The sequence below is a fragment of the Hakea prostrata genome, chromosome 8 (assembly GCF_041222555.1).
Source record: "Hakea prostrata isolate BN-2017 chromosome 8, UWA_Hpros_2, whole genome shotgun sequence".
Classification (NCBI taxonomy): Eukaryota; Viridiplantae; Streptophyta; class Magnoliopsida; order Proteales; family Proteaceae; genus Hakea; species Hakea prostrata.
The window spans coordinates 13,841,269-13,857,326 of NC_142607.1; the positions used below are offsets into that span (position 1 = coordinate 13,841,269).

The following is a 16,058-nucleotide window of genomic DNA, read 5'->3' on the forward strand; positions in this document are numbered from 1 at the left end:
TTTGCATAACATAAAGCCGTTTGCCCTTGGACCCGAGGGGGGATCAGTAGCTTTGCTACCCGAGGGGGGATCAGTAGCTTTGCTACCCAAGTGTGGCCCTAAAAATATATTTATAAAGCTTGTTATTACGAAATAGTCTAGATCTTCTACTTGTGAAGTAGAGGTTAGTGCTTCTCAGATTTTGCTTCTGAGCAGTTCTGCTCGGAGTAATCCACATCTCGGTTGTTTAAAATTTATTTACTAATCTAGATGGTTTACATTAATGGTTCAAATTAACGAAAACCAAACTTGAAATCAGCACCGTGGATTGCTCCGCGCAGCCCTCTGGTTGGAAGCAAAATTCGTGCTTCTCTCAAAGTTTGAATCATCTTCTTATTAGGAAAACTATGTGCTCTCTTGACACTTTTTCATTACATAATATGGGTGAAGCCAATTCTGACTCTTGACAACAAGAAACAGACGTGATTTATCAGTGGGTCTCACCTCTATTGTGTTGTATGTAAATATCAAAAGAGCATATACATCTCCCTGTTAGGAAGGTGATTTAAATTCCTTTTCTCACCTCTTCACTACGTATTAGGCAGGCCCACGTAAAATCAATCGGATGTCTCACATTTGATTCACAAAAGAGTATCAATCAATATCTTTTCACTAAAAAGTGTTGGTGATTCTCGTTGAATAGCCCTTCAAGTGGCCCCAACCCTACTAAGTATGGACAATTATAAAGAAAGCTATGAACGGATAGACAAAAATGAAAGACCGCTTCTATCGTACATTATTGTAACTGTATGTATAATATTAGATATATCTATTGCAAAGCCACGTGTTGATCTGGTGAAAATACAAAGAACGACGTGTTATGTAGCATGCAGGACACGTGGCAAATAAAAACGTGTATAATTAGGCTTATCCATGGATTTCAACAGAGGGAATTTCAGTACAAAAATGAGCAGGCAGGCAGTTAGGGTGAGACAAGCTGAGGAGCTAACAGAAAAGGAAAGAGAGATGGAAAAGCAACCGGAGGAGCCGAGAAGATAGCGATCACCACCGGCAAGAGCAAGAGCAAGAGCAAGAGCAACACCAGCAGCAGCAGCCGCAGGCGCCTAATATTTCCCCAATGAAACCGGTGACAGAAGGTGCCTACGGTGGTGGAATGTACGGAACAGAAGTTGGACAACCGAAGCAACCAGTGAAACCGCCGGCCAGCGACACCCAGAGCGCGGATGGGCCTGTTGGGCCTAACATCGAACCCAAACACAAGCCTCCTCCTTCGTCTGGCGACCGAGACATCGACATCACTGGCCAATCTTACATTCAGTAATAGTGTTAGAATGAAAAACAGCTCTCCTCTTTATAAGGTTACATGTGTATGTAGGTTTCTCGAGATAGATCATGTGATCTAGAACGTTTTTTAATGAACACCTGATTTATCTTTTTTTGAGATTGTGTTTGGTATCTATTCTCCATGTAGATTTGGTTCAAGCAAGAATGAAATTCGATGTTTCTGTATTTTCTCTGTTCCATTCGGGCTTTTTTCCCTTCTTTTCTTAAAGAAATGAGCGTTTTTTCAGAATCATTAATATAGATTCGGCTCATCGAGACGCAGTCAGCCAGTCTTAGCCTCATGAGTTTAAACTACGAACGCCCCCCTCACCTGCTACTTACGCAGATTACGTGTTTGTCGTCAACAATGGTAGCATCACGCATTAACATATACCACGGTAATTATATGATGATATGATAGTCTTATTTTCAAAAGTTTTCAGACGAAGAATTTATAACATAATTTGGACTTACTTGTCGGTTGTCAACGTGTCAATGTCGTCATCATCAGAATTATCATTTTGTTAAAACCGAAAAAAAGTAGGTCAATTTCTTGGTTATTTGAGTGCAGATGCAAAATTTGACTCATAATATCGACTTTTTGAGTTTTTTTTCTTCTTCTTCCCGATCCCCGGTTCTCATATTTTTCTGATTTTCTCTGTGCAATGCTTTCAGACTAAAAATGGCTTCTTAACGTTGAACAACTAATTATATTTTTTACTCTGTGAACAACTAATTATTTTTGACTCTATATACTTTTTAACCGCCTTGCTCTCTTCTTTCTTTCTTTGCCATTTCTACAGAATGTCCATTTCTACAGAATGTAACACTTTCTCTTTCTCATGTTCAATATAAGTCTTTCTTTTCTTTATTATTCCTTGTAAATTTACATATAGAATTCCATTTATAGATAAGAATGAACTCTTTTCTTCTCTTGTAGGAGAAGAATGAGTTCCGCTCAAAGATCCCATGAACACAGAACGTGAGAAAAACGCCGATAACATCCCTAATTGTTAACGTCGGGCTCTTCCTTATTATAAGAGTTTTTTATTTTTTTTCTATTTTTTTCTCTTTTTTTCGGGGGGTTAAAAACCAATCTATTCAGAGGCAAAAGGCATTGTGCCAATAAAAGATTACAAAGCTCCACCAGCGACAGAGTGGAATTGGGCCATTCCATATAAGACGAGTTACATACAACTCGGTGTATGGTCCAAAGCACCCAAAAAAAAACAAAAAATTCCACCCAACTGTTGAAGCACATCCTACACAATCGCCTGTAAGAAGTTGCACTCTGATGAAGTCATCTGTAGTGGAACCGTAGCATTGTTTTATCATTTCTAACAAACTAACTTCTTGAACGGAAAATCAGCGACCAGTCACTGTAGCATCCAAACCAGCCACCCAAGCGGAAAAAAATAAAATAAAAAAGATGGCTTGTGATCTCCCCAGTAAACTGAACATGATGATTAGACTAGTTTTTCAAAATGAAAATTCCAACCACACTCGCTACCCTCCCTCACCAGCTTTCAACTATGCCTCACCAATGTACTCCTGAGTCCTGACCCTGAATCATGCTCAACAAACAGGTACACTGGGATGAACAAAATAAAGACACTTACAATTCATATAAACAGATGGAGGAGCGCCGGTTATACTTGAGTAACTCTTCGATCAAGCAACTGGTCTACCTACGTGTATGAAGAAAATGGCTTTGAGCAAGAACACAAGGTTGGAAGTTTTTCACCTTTCATTACCATAACCATCAGCAGCTCCAACTGTCCCACTGCTCCGGGCAGAAAAGTTACCTGCACGTCTAGGATGATTTGGACCTCTCTCACGATATCTCGAACTCGTGGCACGTGAGCCATCAGTTGCCCTTTCAGATGAGTCTTGTTTGTTATTGTGTGATCCAACTGGTTGGTACTCATAATGCAAGTTTTGCCTCTTCTCACTGTTCATGGTATGATGTTGCTTACTGCTTTCTTGCCCTACTGAGTTGCGAACTGCATGAGTAGATTCCTGCATCCTGCTGAAACGATCATTGGGGTGCCCATGCCTCCGGAATCCTGAAGAGGACTGTTGCTCAAGTTGGGTATCCACATTTGCAGGTCTAACTTCACTCTGATTAACAAGATCTTGGTTTGGCGCACGTTTGAATGAACCTGCACCCTTCCTTTCTTTCTTAACCTCTCTGCGTACGGTAGATCCTTCAGCAACGGCTTTCAAAGTCTCTGACTGATGAGGCTGAGGCTGGTCTAGGAAAGCAACCTGATCCTTGACACTTTGGGATGCATAGCCATCATCATGATGAGTAAATTCTTTTCCAGAAGTCTTACTAACTGTGTCCTTTTGGCTGCCATCAACCCTGTTGTTTTGCCTGTTATGAGAAACATGCGGCTGGGATTTTGGTTGCCACTGGGATGTTGAATGTTCTCCAGCAGGGTTTTCTCGGACAACTCTTCCCTCTGCCTGGCTAGCCTCAAGGGCTGAAGTTTGAATATCAATCTTATCAGCACCACCACCATTTAAACCTTTCTGATCAACAACATTGCGATCGTGCACTGTGCCTTTCTGCCCCTTGGGTTGATGTCGCTTCCCTTTCCCCATTACATTGTGATCTTTAAACCCAGTTAAAACTTGATCAGTTGAGACAGTATTACTAGAAGTCCATTGGTCAGAACATCTTTCTGGCTCTTTTGGTGGGCATGCCTCCCACTCCTGGAGTTGGTGTTTCTCAATGGGCTTATAACCATTTTTGCCAGTGCCTGAAGAGAATAATGATTCTTCCTGAGAGCCTTGTAGAGGTGGTTCAGTAGAGCCACGTTGGCGCCATGATCCATGAGCTTTACCATGCTGCTTATGCCTGCTCCCCCCATTCTTATGCTCATTCCTCATAGCCAAGCCAGCAGGATATCCACCTTCGGTACCCTGAGAACCAGAGTCTATTCTCTGTTGTGCCTCATCAGGTATGGATTGACTAATTATGGGAGACGATGGACGTTCAGTACTACACTGCTGCGACATTTCTTTGGCTGCAGGCTTTGGGACATACCTCTCCAGTTCAGCCCTCTTACCTTTTATCATATTGCTCTGGATACCCTGCCCATTCTTTGTGGAGGAAGCATTAGCCTCAGAAGTATTGCTAGGGTTGGCTCCTTCAGGTGCCTCATTCTTGTTCTGTGATCGGACAGGAGCCCAGACAACAGCCTCACCACCATGATATTTATCTACCGGCCTAATAGCTTGTTGGTTTCTTGGCATCCGGCGAGATTGAGGCCTCCATTGGTTGTTTGCTCTACCATGGGCTTCTTCCGTTGAAGTAGACCAAGCTTGGGCTTCAGATGGAACACACTGAGAATCTTGAACCTCTGCAGAGTCCTTTGAAGTCACTACATGAACAGAGGATACTCCTAACGAGGCTTCAGAAGCCTTTGCATTAACAATGTCAACATGAATCTTCCCAGGATTTTCTTCAGTGGGAATTGACAAGTTTAGAGCACCAGATGAAGCTTCCTCCAGTTTGCGCTTGCTCTTCCCATTTCTTTGTGCTTTTCTCTTCTGTGACGGCAAGCAATCATCAACAGATTCAATGTTAGGTGGGCTAGATCCATCTTTTGAAGCACCTACATCTGGAACCATATGAACAGGACTTCTTGAGGCCCCATTGTTTCCTGTGGGAGTTGGCTTTTCGCTAAAATTTTTATCTGATGGAATGTTAAGCCTTTTCCGATGGCCGACTTGTTTCTGCCTGCTAGAAATGATTTGGGGAACTGGTGAGGGTTGTGCAGGTTTAGGGTTACCAGCATCCGAACTGTTAATATCTTGTGGTAATGGAACAGATGAGTTTCGTAACTCAACAGAGCCCTGGGGTGCACATTTTGAGGCCTCTGAAATTACATCCCTGAAGAACTTGTTTGAACCCCCAAGTCTATCACTGTCCTGAGAAACAGCACTGGCATTCCCACCAAGTGAGGATCCTGGTGCTTCTCTGGAATTGCACACTTCTACGTGAGACATGGATCCTTCAAGGTTTTGTGGAATAGAGCAACTCAGTGGCAGAGAGTCATCTAACTTCTGTGTTGAACTCTCTGCTTGCGTCCTTCTGTTAAACTCTTCCAATTTTGTGAGGGGTTTGTCTTTCTGCTCTCTTGTCTGTTCCTCTTTCTTCTGTGTTGAACTTTCTGCTTGTGTCCGCCTGTTCAACTCTTCCAGTTTTGCAAGTGCCTTGGCTTTTTGCTCTCTTGTCCGTTCTTCCTCTTCCTTCTGAAGCTGCTTTACACGTTGGGTTGCAATCTCTTTCATCTTAGCACGCTGAAAGAGAATGGACAAAAATTATAAGCAACTGTAAAAATATTAAATTTACCAAAACACATACAAAACTATGGATATAATAACAAACATCTAAAGCAACTTTATACCGATCAACATTCCCTTAGGCTATCAAAATCATTCACCATATACAAATCTACCTGTTCATTATAATCGTTTGGATCAAATGAGGATGTTTCAAATTCTGCTCCACTCCTTCCATGGATGTCTGAGTTCGACTTTTCAGGAGCTTTTTGATGAGCACCGAAGCCTTGCACATCAGCATCAGAAGTCTCAGTATTTGCGCCAGGGATAACATTCGAAGATTTTGCAACAGCTTTGTTTCTCCATTCCTCGCCACCCTTAGTAAACCTTCCTTTACCTTGGCTGTCCACCCTGTTTTGAACATGTACCCCCTTGTGAATCCGACCATGAATCTCTTCTCCAACTTCAGAAATATTCAACACATCGCTAACAGAAGCTTGAGATTCACTGACTCCAAAGACCACAGCTGAAGTACCATATTCTTGAGGTGACAAAGTAGGCTTTCCAATAATATTAGGTTTTTCAGCAGAACCAGAATCAGAAACAGCTTCATTCACGGAATGGTTGACATTGCCACTCCCAACTCTTGACCTTTTCATTTTCTCGTCTCTATTAGAAATAGAGCCACCATCATACCGGCCTTCAGAAATGCGAGCTTTAGTATTTAAGCCCTCTATTTTGTCCATCAGAGAGGGATTTCTTTTTGTAGGAGGAAATTGTTGTGGACTTCCGGGAATAGGTGCAGTTTCTTTTTTCTTTACCGAACTGTCATTAATTGCCATAGTACCACTCATAATTCCAGGAACCTTCTTGCCAACAGGAACAGAAGAAACTTCCAGATAATCTCTAGATTGTGAAGAAGCTTCTTCACCAGAAACTGTTTTCAGCAAGTCCACAGTTTTATCCTTTCTGTTATCAGTTTCCCAATCATCCCCCACAGAAGCTCTTTGTGGCTGCACTCCTTCAAGTGGTGCATTGGTTGGTATGGCATGCCTTCCTTTATCTTCTCTATCTTTTTCCTCCCTAGCATCCTGCTGCTTTAAAAGAACCTTGTATGGACCCCGTTGGGCACCATGAGAATGAGAATGTTCCACCCGTTCATTCATCATATTGTTGCTTGAAGAACCATATCCACCAGGCCTGGCATGGTAATTACCAGAATCATGATGGAGGTTCTGGCTTGGGAATCTGTTGTAAACACAAGGACCAGCTGCCATTCCCAAAACAGGAGGAGCATCTCGATCACCAGAATTGCACATTGCCATGAGTGGGGGACCATAATAGCCCTCATAAGGCACCATACCAGGGTAAACACCAGGCCTCATGGGCATCATAGGACGCATGTAAGATTCAGGAATTTGGGGCCGGTAAGAGTCCGCATTTTTTGGGTGATAATTGCTTGGGCCAGGGCCAGGTCCAGGTCGTGGAACTGTCTGTGCGTTTGGTAAAGGTCTAGGTGGAGCCTGTGGATGATAATAATAATTTGGTTCAATGGGATAGCCACCAGGAGGGCCAGGAGGGCCAGGAGGGCCAGGAGTTCCATAAGGTGGACCACCTGGAGGCCCTCTATACCAGACTCCCTCAGAAGAGTGTCGCACAGGTGCACCATGCCAATGGTCAAGATGCTGAGGTGGCATTGTAATATTAGGAAATGGTTGAGGTTCCCTCTGCCACTTCTCTGTGCTAGGTGGGGCCCCATCTCCAACAAATGGAGACTTATCACCTGTCCAATTATTTGCAGTGTCTCCCTCTGCATTGACATTAATTGGCTCATGGTCTGAAATATAAAACAGCAAGAAACAACCCTTAATAAGATGCTAAAACATGATTAAAGACAGCAATGAGGCTGCAAATCTTCATGAGCATATGCATACTTACCAGGAGAAGGTCCCAAACCCTCTTTCGGGGTCGAAACTCTACCAGAAGCTGAGACAGGACGCCCCTCCAAACTATGACCTGCCAAGCATTGACCAACCAATCAAATATTTAAGTGAAAGAAATCATGACTGCTCACTTACATTGGCACCTCACATGCCATGCCAACAGCTGGTAGCAGAATGGTACATATTGTATGGGAGAAGAGGGGCAAACATATTTAACAGTAGATAAAGGGGAGAGACTGAGAGGGATGTCCATACATTGACAGCATGTACTATGCCAATATAATAATAAAATCTCCATAGCAGAAATAAATGTGATATATAGCACAAGCCAGATCATGACCAACCATCAATGAACTACAAACTGACTACTGACTGCATTTACAGCACCAAGAATTTATTTTCTTTTAGAATGACATCACCAATCCACTCAGGCATACGCATGCAAACTCAATTCTCTCGATGCCCAACACTATATACTAGAAGATGTAAAGGTCTGATTGTACCGAGGAAAAATATAAGCATAACACAAGTACTTGAGAGTTGAGACCATCTTTGCAACCAACATTAAGAGTTCATTATATTCAAGGAAACTAAAACATGTCAACCTAAATAAATAGTCCAACACCTGGGACTGAAAAATTAATCAAAATATTATTTGGAAAAAGAAGTAATAGTGATAGGACGCCAATAATGAGGGGCGCACACTGCAGGGGTAGAACATGAGGGGTTCTAGGGCATCAAGTCCAGTAATGGGAAGTAGCTCGTTAGGATTGTAAGGGGGCTATATAAAGGGGAAGAGTGTGGCTTTCAGGGGGTTGAATTAGTGTTTGTGTAGGGCAAGCCTGCTTGTGGGGAGGGGAAGGCCCTCGGTTGAGGGTCAAGTGGTATTTTCAGATCTGGGAGAGTTCTGTAATGGAGCTCGATTGTCAAGTTTATAGTACTGGCCATCTACATTTACTTTTCAGTCGTTTATGCCATTTGAGATTTGTGTTTGTGTGTATTTGAGTGAATCTTTTAAGGGCTCAATTCCAAGGTCCTTAACAAATGGATACACTAAAACACACACACACACAAAACTTCAAATAGTATAAACAATATCTGAAAAGTAAATTCAAATGGCCAATACTATAAACTCAACCAAAGAATTCCATTACAGAACTCTCCCATTCTGGAAACACCACTCCAAATGCCCCAACCGAGGGTCTTCCCCTCCCCGCCAGCAAGCTTGCCTACTCAAACACTAATTCAGTCCCCTCTGACAATCACACTCTTCCTTTTTATATAGCCCCCACACAATCCTAACGAACTACTTCCCATTACTGGAATTAGTCCCCTACAACCCCTATAGTGTGTGCCCCTCAATATTGGTGTCCTATCAAATAGTATCACTATTTAGGAAACATTAATGATAGTAATAATAATAGGGAAACAAAATTATTCACAGCTTTGAGAACACTATCTCTGCATCACAAGGATAAGCAAACAGTGGACTAGGAAGGGTGCTGGCAAGCAATGGAAACCCCACCACCCATCTCATTGGTCAGGTTTCAGCATGGAAACAACAAGGAAGGAGATCAAAAAAAAAAAGTTTAAACTAAACGGTTCCATACACAATGTGAAGACTTCAAAACAAATAGTTTACTTGCCCCATGTGGCATGGTTCTTAGATCCCAGACTTTCTAGACTTGCCTTCAACACCATTATCTAGTAATGAATTGATCACCAGACCAGTTTGACTTCTAATGGCAATACTGACGAAATGATGAATTGATCTCCATACCAGTTTGACTTCTAATGGTAATACTGATTCAACAATCTGTTTGATAAAGTAGAATTTAAATGGAAATGTCTAGACAGAACCTCACAAAAAGGAAGGGGATACAACAAGGTAATTCAAAAATGCCTTTCTGCTCTGTCAACGTTACTTCAATCTCTTTTATAGTTTTAATTAATAGTCAACAAAAAAATTCACAAATATTCCTAAAAAGAGGACATACAAACCTTTTTGTCCAGGGCACTCGTTCTTTTCAGAGCCAAGTGTTGGAAAATCACCAGAGCTCAGGGTGAACCTGTTAACTTTGGAGGATGCAGAACCCTGCATGAAAATTAAATGAGAAAAATAGATTAGTCCAGGGAGGAATGCAACATAAACTATGATACAAGCAGGGCAAAATCAAACTAAAACCAGACAAGATTACTAAGTTCATATGCCTAAATTAATAGAGAAGGAATTAGTTTATGTGTGCACAGTTCATACTTCTTTTTCAGATGCGTTTGCAGCTAAATTTAGCAACTGAAGAATCACTTTCACCACAAGATTATTCAATGCCCAAAATGAAAAAACAAAAACAGATTAACTACAAGATAGAGTACCAATTTTTCTGCAGTCCCAGATGCACCCCATGCAACAGAATTTTCAGAACTGGGCTCGGCAAACCGAGACAGCTGGCTGCTAGCAGGTCTTGTTTCAGCACTACGAGGACGTGTGGTAACCATTGATGTCTGATTTGATGCCAAAACCCCAGATGAAGATGATGGTCTACAATTTGGACCCCATGCATTAGGTGGTTCATAGGATCTATCACTACCAGCTGTCGTTGGTCGAGTGCCATTTCCACTAGATGATGGGCGGCCATTAATATGACTTGGTGAACCAGCAACTCCATCAGAACTACGAGGTGACAGTGCTGAAGAACCCCAGCTAAGTGTGCCCCTAAAAAGTGCATTAGAATCTGTCACACGGCCTCATGAGAAAGATAAAGAGTTGTTGGCTTATTCCCACCATTTAACTGACAAATCTATGTTCAAGCAAAATTACATAAAAAAGAAACAACTCTAATAAACCCAAAATGGACCCAGGGCAAAATGAATAGGAGAGAAAATATAATTTTAGAGAGTGCCAAGATTAAGATAGTAAGGACTCACTTTGGGACTATTTCTACATTTGGGTCCAGACCATGGTTCTCCAACCTACCAATGAGATAACAGGGAAATTCAGGACAACAAGAATTGGAGCCAATCAACAGCAGGATAACGCATTAGTCTAAACATAAGTGAATACCTTTGACTGGGTAGATTAACAGGCTTTGGGACAGCAACTTTTCCCAAAACTGTCATGCCCCCTCTTCGTGTAGAACCCCACCTACAAAATGAATATTAAAGTATAATACATGGATGAAAATGTCTCCAAAATGATAGGTCGAATAAAAAACTAAAAAAAAGATAATAAAATCTATCATAACTTAGAAACCTAAAGATAGATCTCAAGACAAATGGAAAGAAAGAATAGGTCAGTAGATACACTTCCTCTCAAGAATCTTAAAACCAAGGAAGAGCTAAGTGTGTTCAAAGTATACATTCGGGGTCACTAACTTAGGAAGGGGGGGGGGAATAGGTTAAGTCAATGCATCGTATCACAGAAGTGAAAAAATATCATTAACCTCTAAATGCAAACTTACAACAAACTTAGATCAATTTTCAATGAGGCAATAATTAAGAAGAAAAACAAGTGGATTGCGTACAGAAAATTGAGAAAACCAGCAGGATAGAAAAATAGATGTACCTTCGGTCTCCAGTCAACAAATTCGAAGCCATAGTGCAACTGTAGTCCCACAGTCATCCAACCAGATTGGCAGGGCCCTAAGAAAAACATGAAAGTGAAATTTTGTAATACAATCAAAGCTGGAGATAGTAAATTCAAATAAATATGACACATTGAGTTGTGTTCCACCTAGCCCGCTTGTTTCAGGACAGTAGCTGAAGCCAAGACATCATCATAATTCATACCTACTATGTAAGCGAATGTAAGTATATACCTAGCTTTATAGGAGTACATGTATACCTGACAAGAACTCATGCTAAAGCTTTGAAGTAAAAGCTTTAACATGTGAAGGAAATAAACCTAAGATGACCTCCATTAAAAATTTAACAAAAATTGCACAAAAGACTTGAAAGCAAAACCATAACTGATGATTGAAATCAAACAACTAAACTTAAACCCAGTCACCTTCACTATTTAAGATTGACCCCATATGTCTAAAATAGTCACTCTGCAGTACCTCTCTTTCCTCAATTCGCAGCAATGCCACCATCCATCATGTTAACCAGAAGTCATTCATTTCCCTAATATTAAGTTTCACTTTATTTGCTAACTGAATGATAATAAAGAAAGTCGACTTGATTCCAACCACGATTCTATCCACAAAGACCACTGCCATGTTGACAACAATCATGGTGAAACCCAAGAAAGATCTAAATGGAAAAAATGAGATTTGAAAAAAGGCTTTTTTTTTGCCTTAATAAAGGTTTTAAGAGTCTCCCAAGAAGATAAATTGACCAAAGACAAGTCACTTTGTTTGACTTTATTTTAGGTTTAATGTTATGTCAAAAGCTCGATAATACAGGGATTTCTTGGTGTGTTTTTAAGACAATAGCGAAGTCCATTACTCCACAAGTTGCCCATAAGATTCAGTAATTTGATTATCCATTTGGACTAAGAAGTAATTCTGCTTCTTTAAGGATTATCATATCAACCATACCATTTATCCATTTATCCATTTAAACTGTCATTGCCGCAGCACAATAATTCCACCCACAAATCATGACAGGTCCCAATCATCTTGTGATTGGTGAAATCAATTTTTTAGAATGAAAATTGAACATAGTATTGTGAGAGAACCTTTTCAGAACAGTTCAATAAGGAATATTATCTTCACCTGTCAAAAGAACATTTATATAGCATTTGTTCTTCCTCCTACAGAACAATCAAACCAAAATATAATTTGGCATCATGGATAATTCTTAAAGAGGAAGAAAGAACATCCACTCTCATCCATTCCTGCTGTTAATGTAGTATTATACAGGATATCAAATGTCTTGTTGAGCCAACTCACTGGAGGTACCAATTAACCACTCAGTAATGCAAGGAAGGGAAAAAAAAGTATGGTACAATACTGAAATACTTCTTTTATCTGTTTTGTATTTGTTTTTCGCCTTTTGACAGATGACATATGCTGAACGTTTTCTACTGTATTAACCATCAAGTCCCATTGCTTGCATTTGACCGTCCCAGACCCGTTAAAAATGGGAGCCTTGTGCACCGAGTATGACTTTTCCTACACTCTTTGCTTAAACGCACACTGGGTGAGCAAGAAACATTTGCAACCGCATACATTGATGATTGACCATCACATGTCATTCTACACTCGGAATAAATAGTCAGTCTCCTGCAAACCCTTTTTTCCCCCAAAACACTAAAAAGAAAAACATGCGTTTTTCCCAGGGAGACTAGTTGTCAAAAGGTAACAAAATTTAACATTTCATTCCATTCTTTCCAACAGAAATAAGTGAGACTAATTGGACTAAGCGAATCAACACACTCATTTTTTATATTTAAGCTGTGCAATGTATCCAACTAGGAAGATCATCGACAGACACCTGGACAACCACTGTCTTGATTAATCGACCGTGTAAGTGTCAATGGTTCACCAAAATACACGCCGGCAATGTATAAATAACAAATTTGAAAGGAAACAAAATGGTAGTTCCCCACTCCCGAAGCAGGGGAACAATATACGGTCAGTGTTCAACTCCCCAATGGAAAACCAAAAAGCAGAAAACAACGTAAGAATAAATCCTAACATCTGAGTTGAGAAGGAAATCATAAACCCATCCAATAAAAAATTGCTGAACATTGAAAAGGAACTTAATAGAGAGAGTAAATCACAGAGGCCCTTCCATTCCCTTCCCCCGATCAACACAGTCCAGGGCACCTAACCTCTGTCGTTGAACGAAAATAAATAGTAAATGAAGCGAAAAAACAACCAACTGCAATCTTAAAAGGTTCCCGAAAGCAACTTGCCTGATCTCAAAACGCTTTTATCTGTAAACTTCAATCTTCAAAACCCTAGAGATGAAACCAAAAGAAACGATTTGATTTGATTTGATTCGATTGTACCCAAGCAACAGGAAACAAGTAGCGATCGAAAGTCGAAACCCCACCTTGTCAGGGTTTCACAGTCTCAAAGCGAATTTCAGAGAAGAGATCTCCTCCTATGGAAGCAATAGAAGAAAACGTATTTACACAGAGGTGCGAAGGATAAAAAAAAATCCCCAATATAAAATGTTTTTCACGCTCAACCTTGTCCGAGTCGCTCGATTTATAAGCACGTTTTGACCTCTCGTATCGCGATATGAAACTTACAGCTACCATTTACCAGAAAAATGAAAACCGATACGCGGTACCAGATAAAGAGACATGTCGTTTCATTGTTATTTTTTTCTTTTTTAGGAAATGGTGATTTTTTTAATACTGGAAATGCCATCCGCAAGGGTCGAATCCAGAAGTATTAATATTATCATTCAACCAACCCTAACATTATTAAATTATTATAATACCATCATAAGTAAAATTGATCAAAAGATCAAAACAACCCTTATCTTAAATCTTAAAACTATTGAAGATACTAAAATGTTCAAGAATTTTTCAAAGACTAAAATGTTCATGAAAGTATTTTGTCAGGTGGGGAATGGGAGTAATGCTAACCTTACATTAGATCCTTGGGTTGCTAGACCTGATAATTCAATTCCTCTTTTGTTAAGTGAAAATTTTAGACATTATTAAGTCTCTAATTTTCTTTGGGCTCAAAAGATAATACAGGTTCTTCTCGATTGATTATTATTATCTCTTGTTATTATATTTGGGTAGCAAGAAACAAATCATTGTTCTCTTGTTTCCCTATAAAACGAGTCCATATTTCGTCATTGCCACTGGTGTGTGTTGTATTACACAACATGCCAAAGTTCAAAAAAACTCAAAGGAAACATCATGCTCCTAACTTTTAGGTGAATGTCATATTCAGCTATTGCCTTAATGTATCCAAGATTTTTCAAACTTTTTCGAATAAAACTTGCAAAACTTGTAGATATATTTTAAGAAAAGATTAAACCCATGAGTCTTTTGGAAAGAGGACTAAAATGCATACTAACAAAAGAAACAAATGGAATCTAAGACAAACTAATTGAGCAATTGAAGTTATACATGAAGTGGTTGCATTTTGTGATGTCTACATTTGCTTATTCAATTCTCCTTAAATAGACTCCTTGGTAATTAATTAATGTTATGGTTTCCCTCCAATTTTAAATTTGAAAAAAAAATACACTTTAACCTTGTTTGGGAGTTATAAAAACCATCACAACTTCTACATAACCACAAAACCTTCTCAACCTCATCCAAATGTAATGAATCAAAGTTCATTTGTCAGTCTGGTTTAGTGGTTCGGCATAGTCAGATTTGGGTTACAAAACATTTCCCCTCATGATTGTTGAGTGTTGGTTGGAGCAGCATTTCGTGTCAATAAGTATTGACATGTTTGCTAACCAAATTTTAGTTAATGATTGACAGGAAATTATTGACATGAGTCAATTAAAATATATATATATATATATATATATATATATATATATATATATATATATATATATATCCTTAGGGGGTTTAAACGCAAAATATCAATTTTTTTATTATTAAAATGAACTTGAACCAATTCTGAGGGTCCAAATAAAAATTATTCAAGAGAAACTATACATTATTCTTATATTGTAGCTGAAGGAACGTGTGAATGGCTTCGTTGAATGCTAATTGATATTTTACTGTTAAATTTATTGAATTAAATTTTAATCGTTCGTTAAACAATTTAGAATTTTCTCCACTACTCAAAGGATAACTTTCAATCAATCATTATCACAAGTTTTTATTTTTTAACTTACGGGTGAAAGTCGAGTAACCTCCGTTCCCTAGAGGGGAGGTTCTCCAGGGTTTTTCGACGATGGTGGATTTCGAGCGTGTTCTTCTCTTGGTTTGAACAGATTTAGTGGGCTTTGAAGGATTGAGTTGAGTTCTAGCCTTCTAGAGCTACAACAGGGTTGAGCTGAGCTTTTGCAATCACAAACCCAACCCTAAATATTTTAATCTAACCTCATTCATGTCCTAACACTAATTCAGGGCCAAGGATTATTGTCCCTGACCCTAAGCCCATTCCCACCCTGATTGGCTTGTCCCTGGCCCTGATTGACCCTATCTCTGGCCTCAACTCTAATTGACCCTATACTTTGCCCTGATTGGCTCTGTCTTTGGCCTTGCCCTTAGCCCTAGCCATGATTGATCATATACTTGGCCCTAGCCTTGATTGGTCATATCATTGTCCCTATTCCTAATTCGTTGAGATCAAGCATCAAGGACAAAATTAGAGCCAATATTAGAACCAAAATCAGGGTCAGGATCAAATCCAAAAATCATAGGAGGGTTAGGATAGGCTTGACGGCCCAAAGAGTAATCCTAGGCTCGCCCTTAGCCCTAATCCGCCCTCATGGCCAAAATTTTGAGCCCAAGCCCTATTCGTGATCAGGGAGGGTTTAGGGTGGGTTAGGGTCATCATGGCCAAACTTACACCCCTATTATCGAGTTCTACATTTGCTTGTTTTGTCAAGTTCCTTCTCTTT

At 39.8% G+C, this 16,058-nt stretch overlaps 2 protein-coding genes across 3 annotated transcripts; one reads left to right on the forward strand and one right to left on the reverse strand.

Moving 5' to 3' along the window:
* Positions 1–711: 711 nt before the first annotated feature.
* Positions 712–1,336, forward strand: LOC149007089 (transcription activator-like protein). Its single transcript, XM_089167015.1, has 2 exons — positions 712–786; positions 992–1,336. Exons 1-2 carry the CDS (start codon positions 712–714, stop codon positions 1,319–1,321), a joined length of 405 nt encoding a protein of 134 aa, XP_089023141.1. The 3' UTR covers positions 1,322–1,336.
* A 1,679-nt stretch (positions 1,337–3,015) lies between these two features.
* On the reverse strand, positions 3,016–13,671 carry MOS1 (modifier of snc1). Of its 2 annotated transcripts, XM_089164919.1 has the most exons (10): positions 13,560–13,671; positions 13,420–13,464; positions 11,122–11,198; positions 10,621–10,701; positions 10,485–10,529; positions 9,933–10,272; positions 9,561–9,654; positions 7,555–7,632; positions 5,793–7,453; positions 3,016–5,634 (listed from the first exon to the last, which is right to left on the reverse strand). In XM_089164919.1, exons 3-10 carry the CDS (start codon positions 11,151–11,153, stop codon positions 3,064–3,066), a joined length of 4,902 nt encoding a protein of 1,633 aa, XP_089021045.1. In that variant the 5' UTR covers positions 11,154–11,198; positions 13,420–13,464; positions 13,560–13,671; the 3' UTR covers positions 3,016–3,063. The 2 variants fall into 2 exon arrangements, with proteins under 2 accessions (XP_089021045.1, XP_089021044.1); XM_089164918.1 differs by having other exon boundaries at positions 11,122–13,464.
* Between the last annotated feature and the right edge of the window lie 2,387 nt (positions 13,672–16,058).

Excerpts from the sequence above, each read along its gene's own strand:
- LOC149007089 (XM_089167015.1), top strand. The coding sequence starts at position 712 with ATGGACAATTATAAAGAAAGCTATGAACGGATAGACAAAAATGAAAGA. Across the intron at positions 787-991 it reads TATCGTACATTATTGTAACT|AAAAGGAAAGAGAGATGGAA; the intron begins GTATGTATAATA and ends AGGAGCTAACAG.
- MOS1 (XM_089164919.1), bottom strand. The coding sequence starts at position 11,153 with ATGGCTTCGAATTTGTTGACTGGAGACCGAAG. Across the intron at positions 10,530-10,620 it reads GTTAATCTACCCAGTCAAAG|GTTGGAGAACCATGGTCTGG; the intron begins GTATTCACTTAT and ends TCTCATTGGTAG. Across the intron at positions 7,454-7,554 it reads GGGTTTGGGACCTTCTCCTG|ACCATGAGCCAATTAATGTC; the intron begins GTAAGTATGCAT and ends TTTATATTTCAG.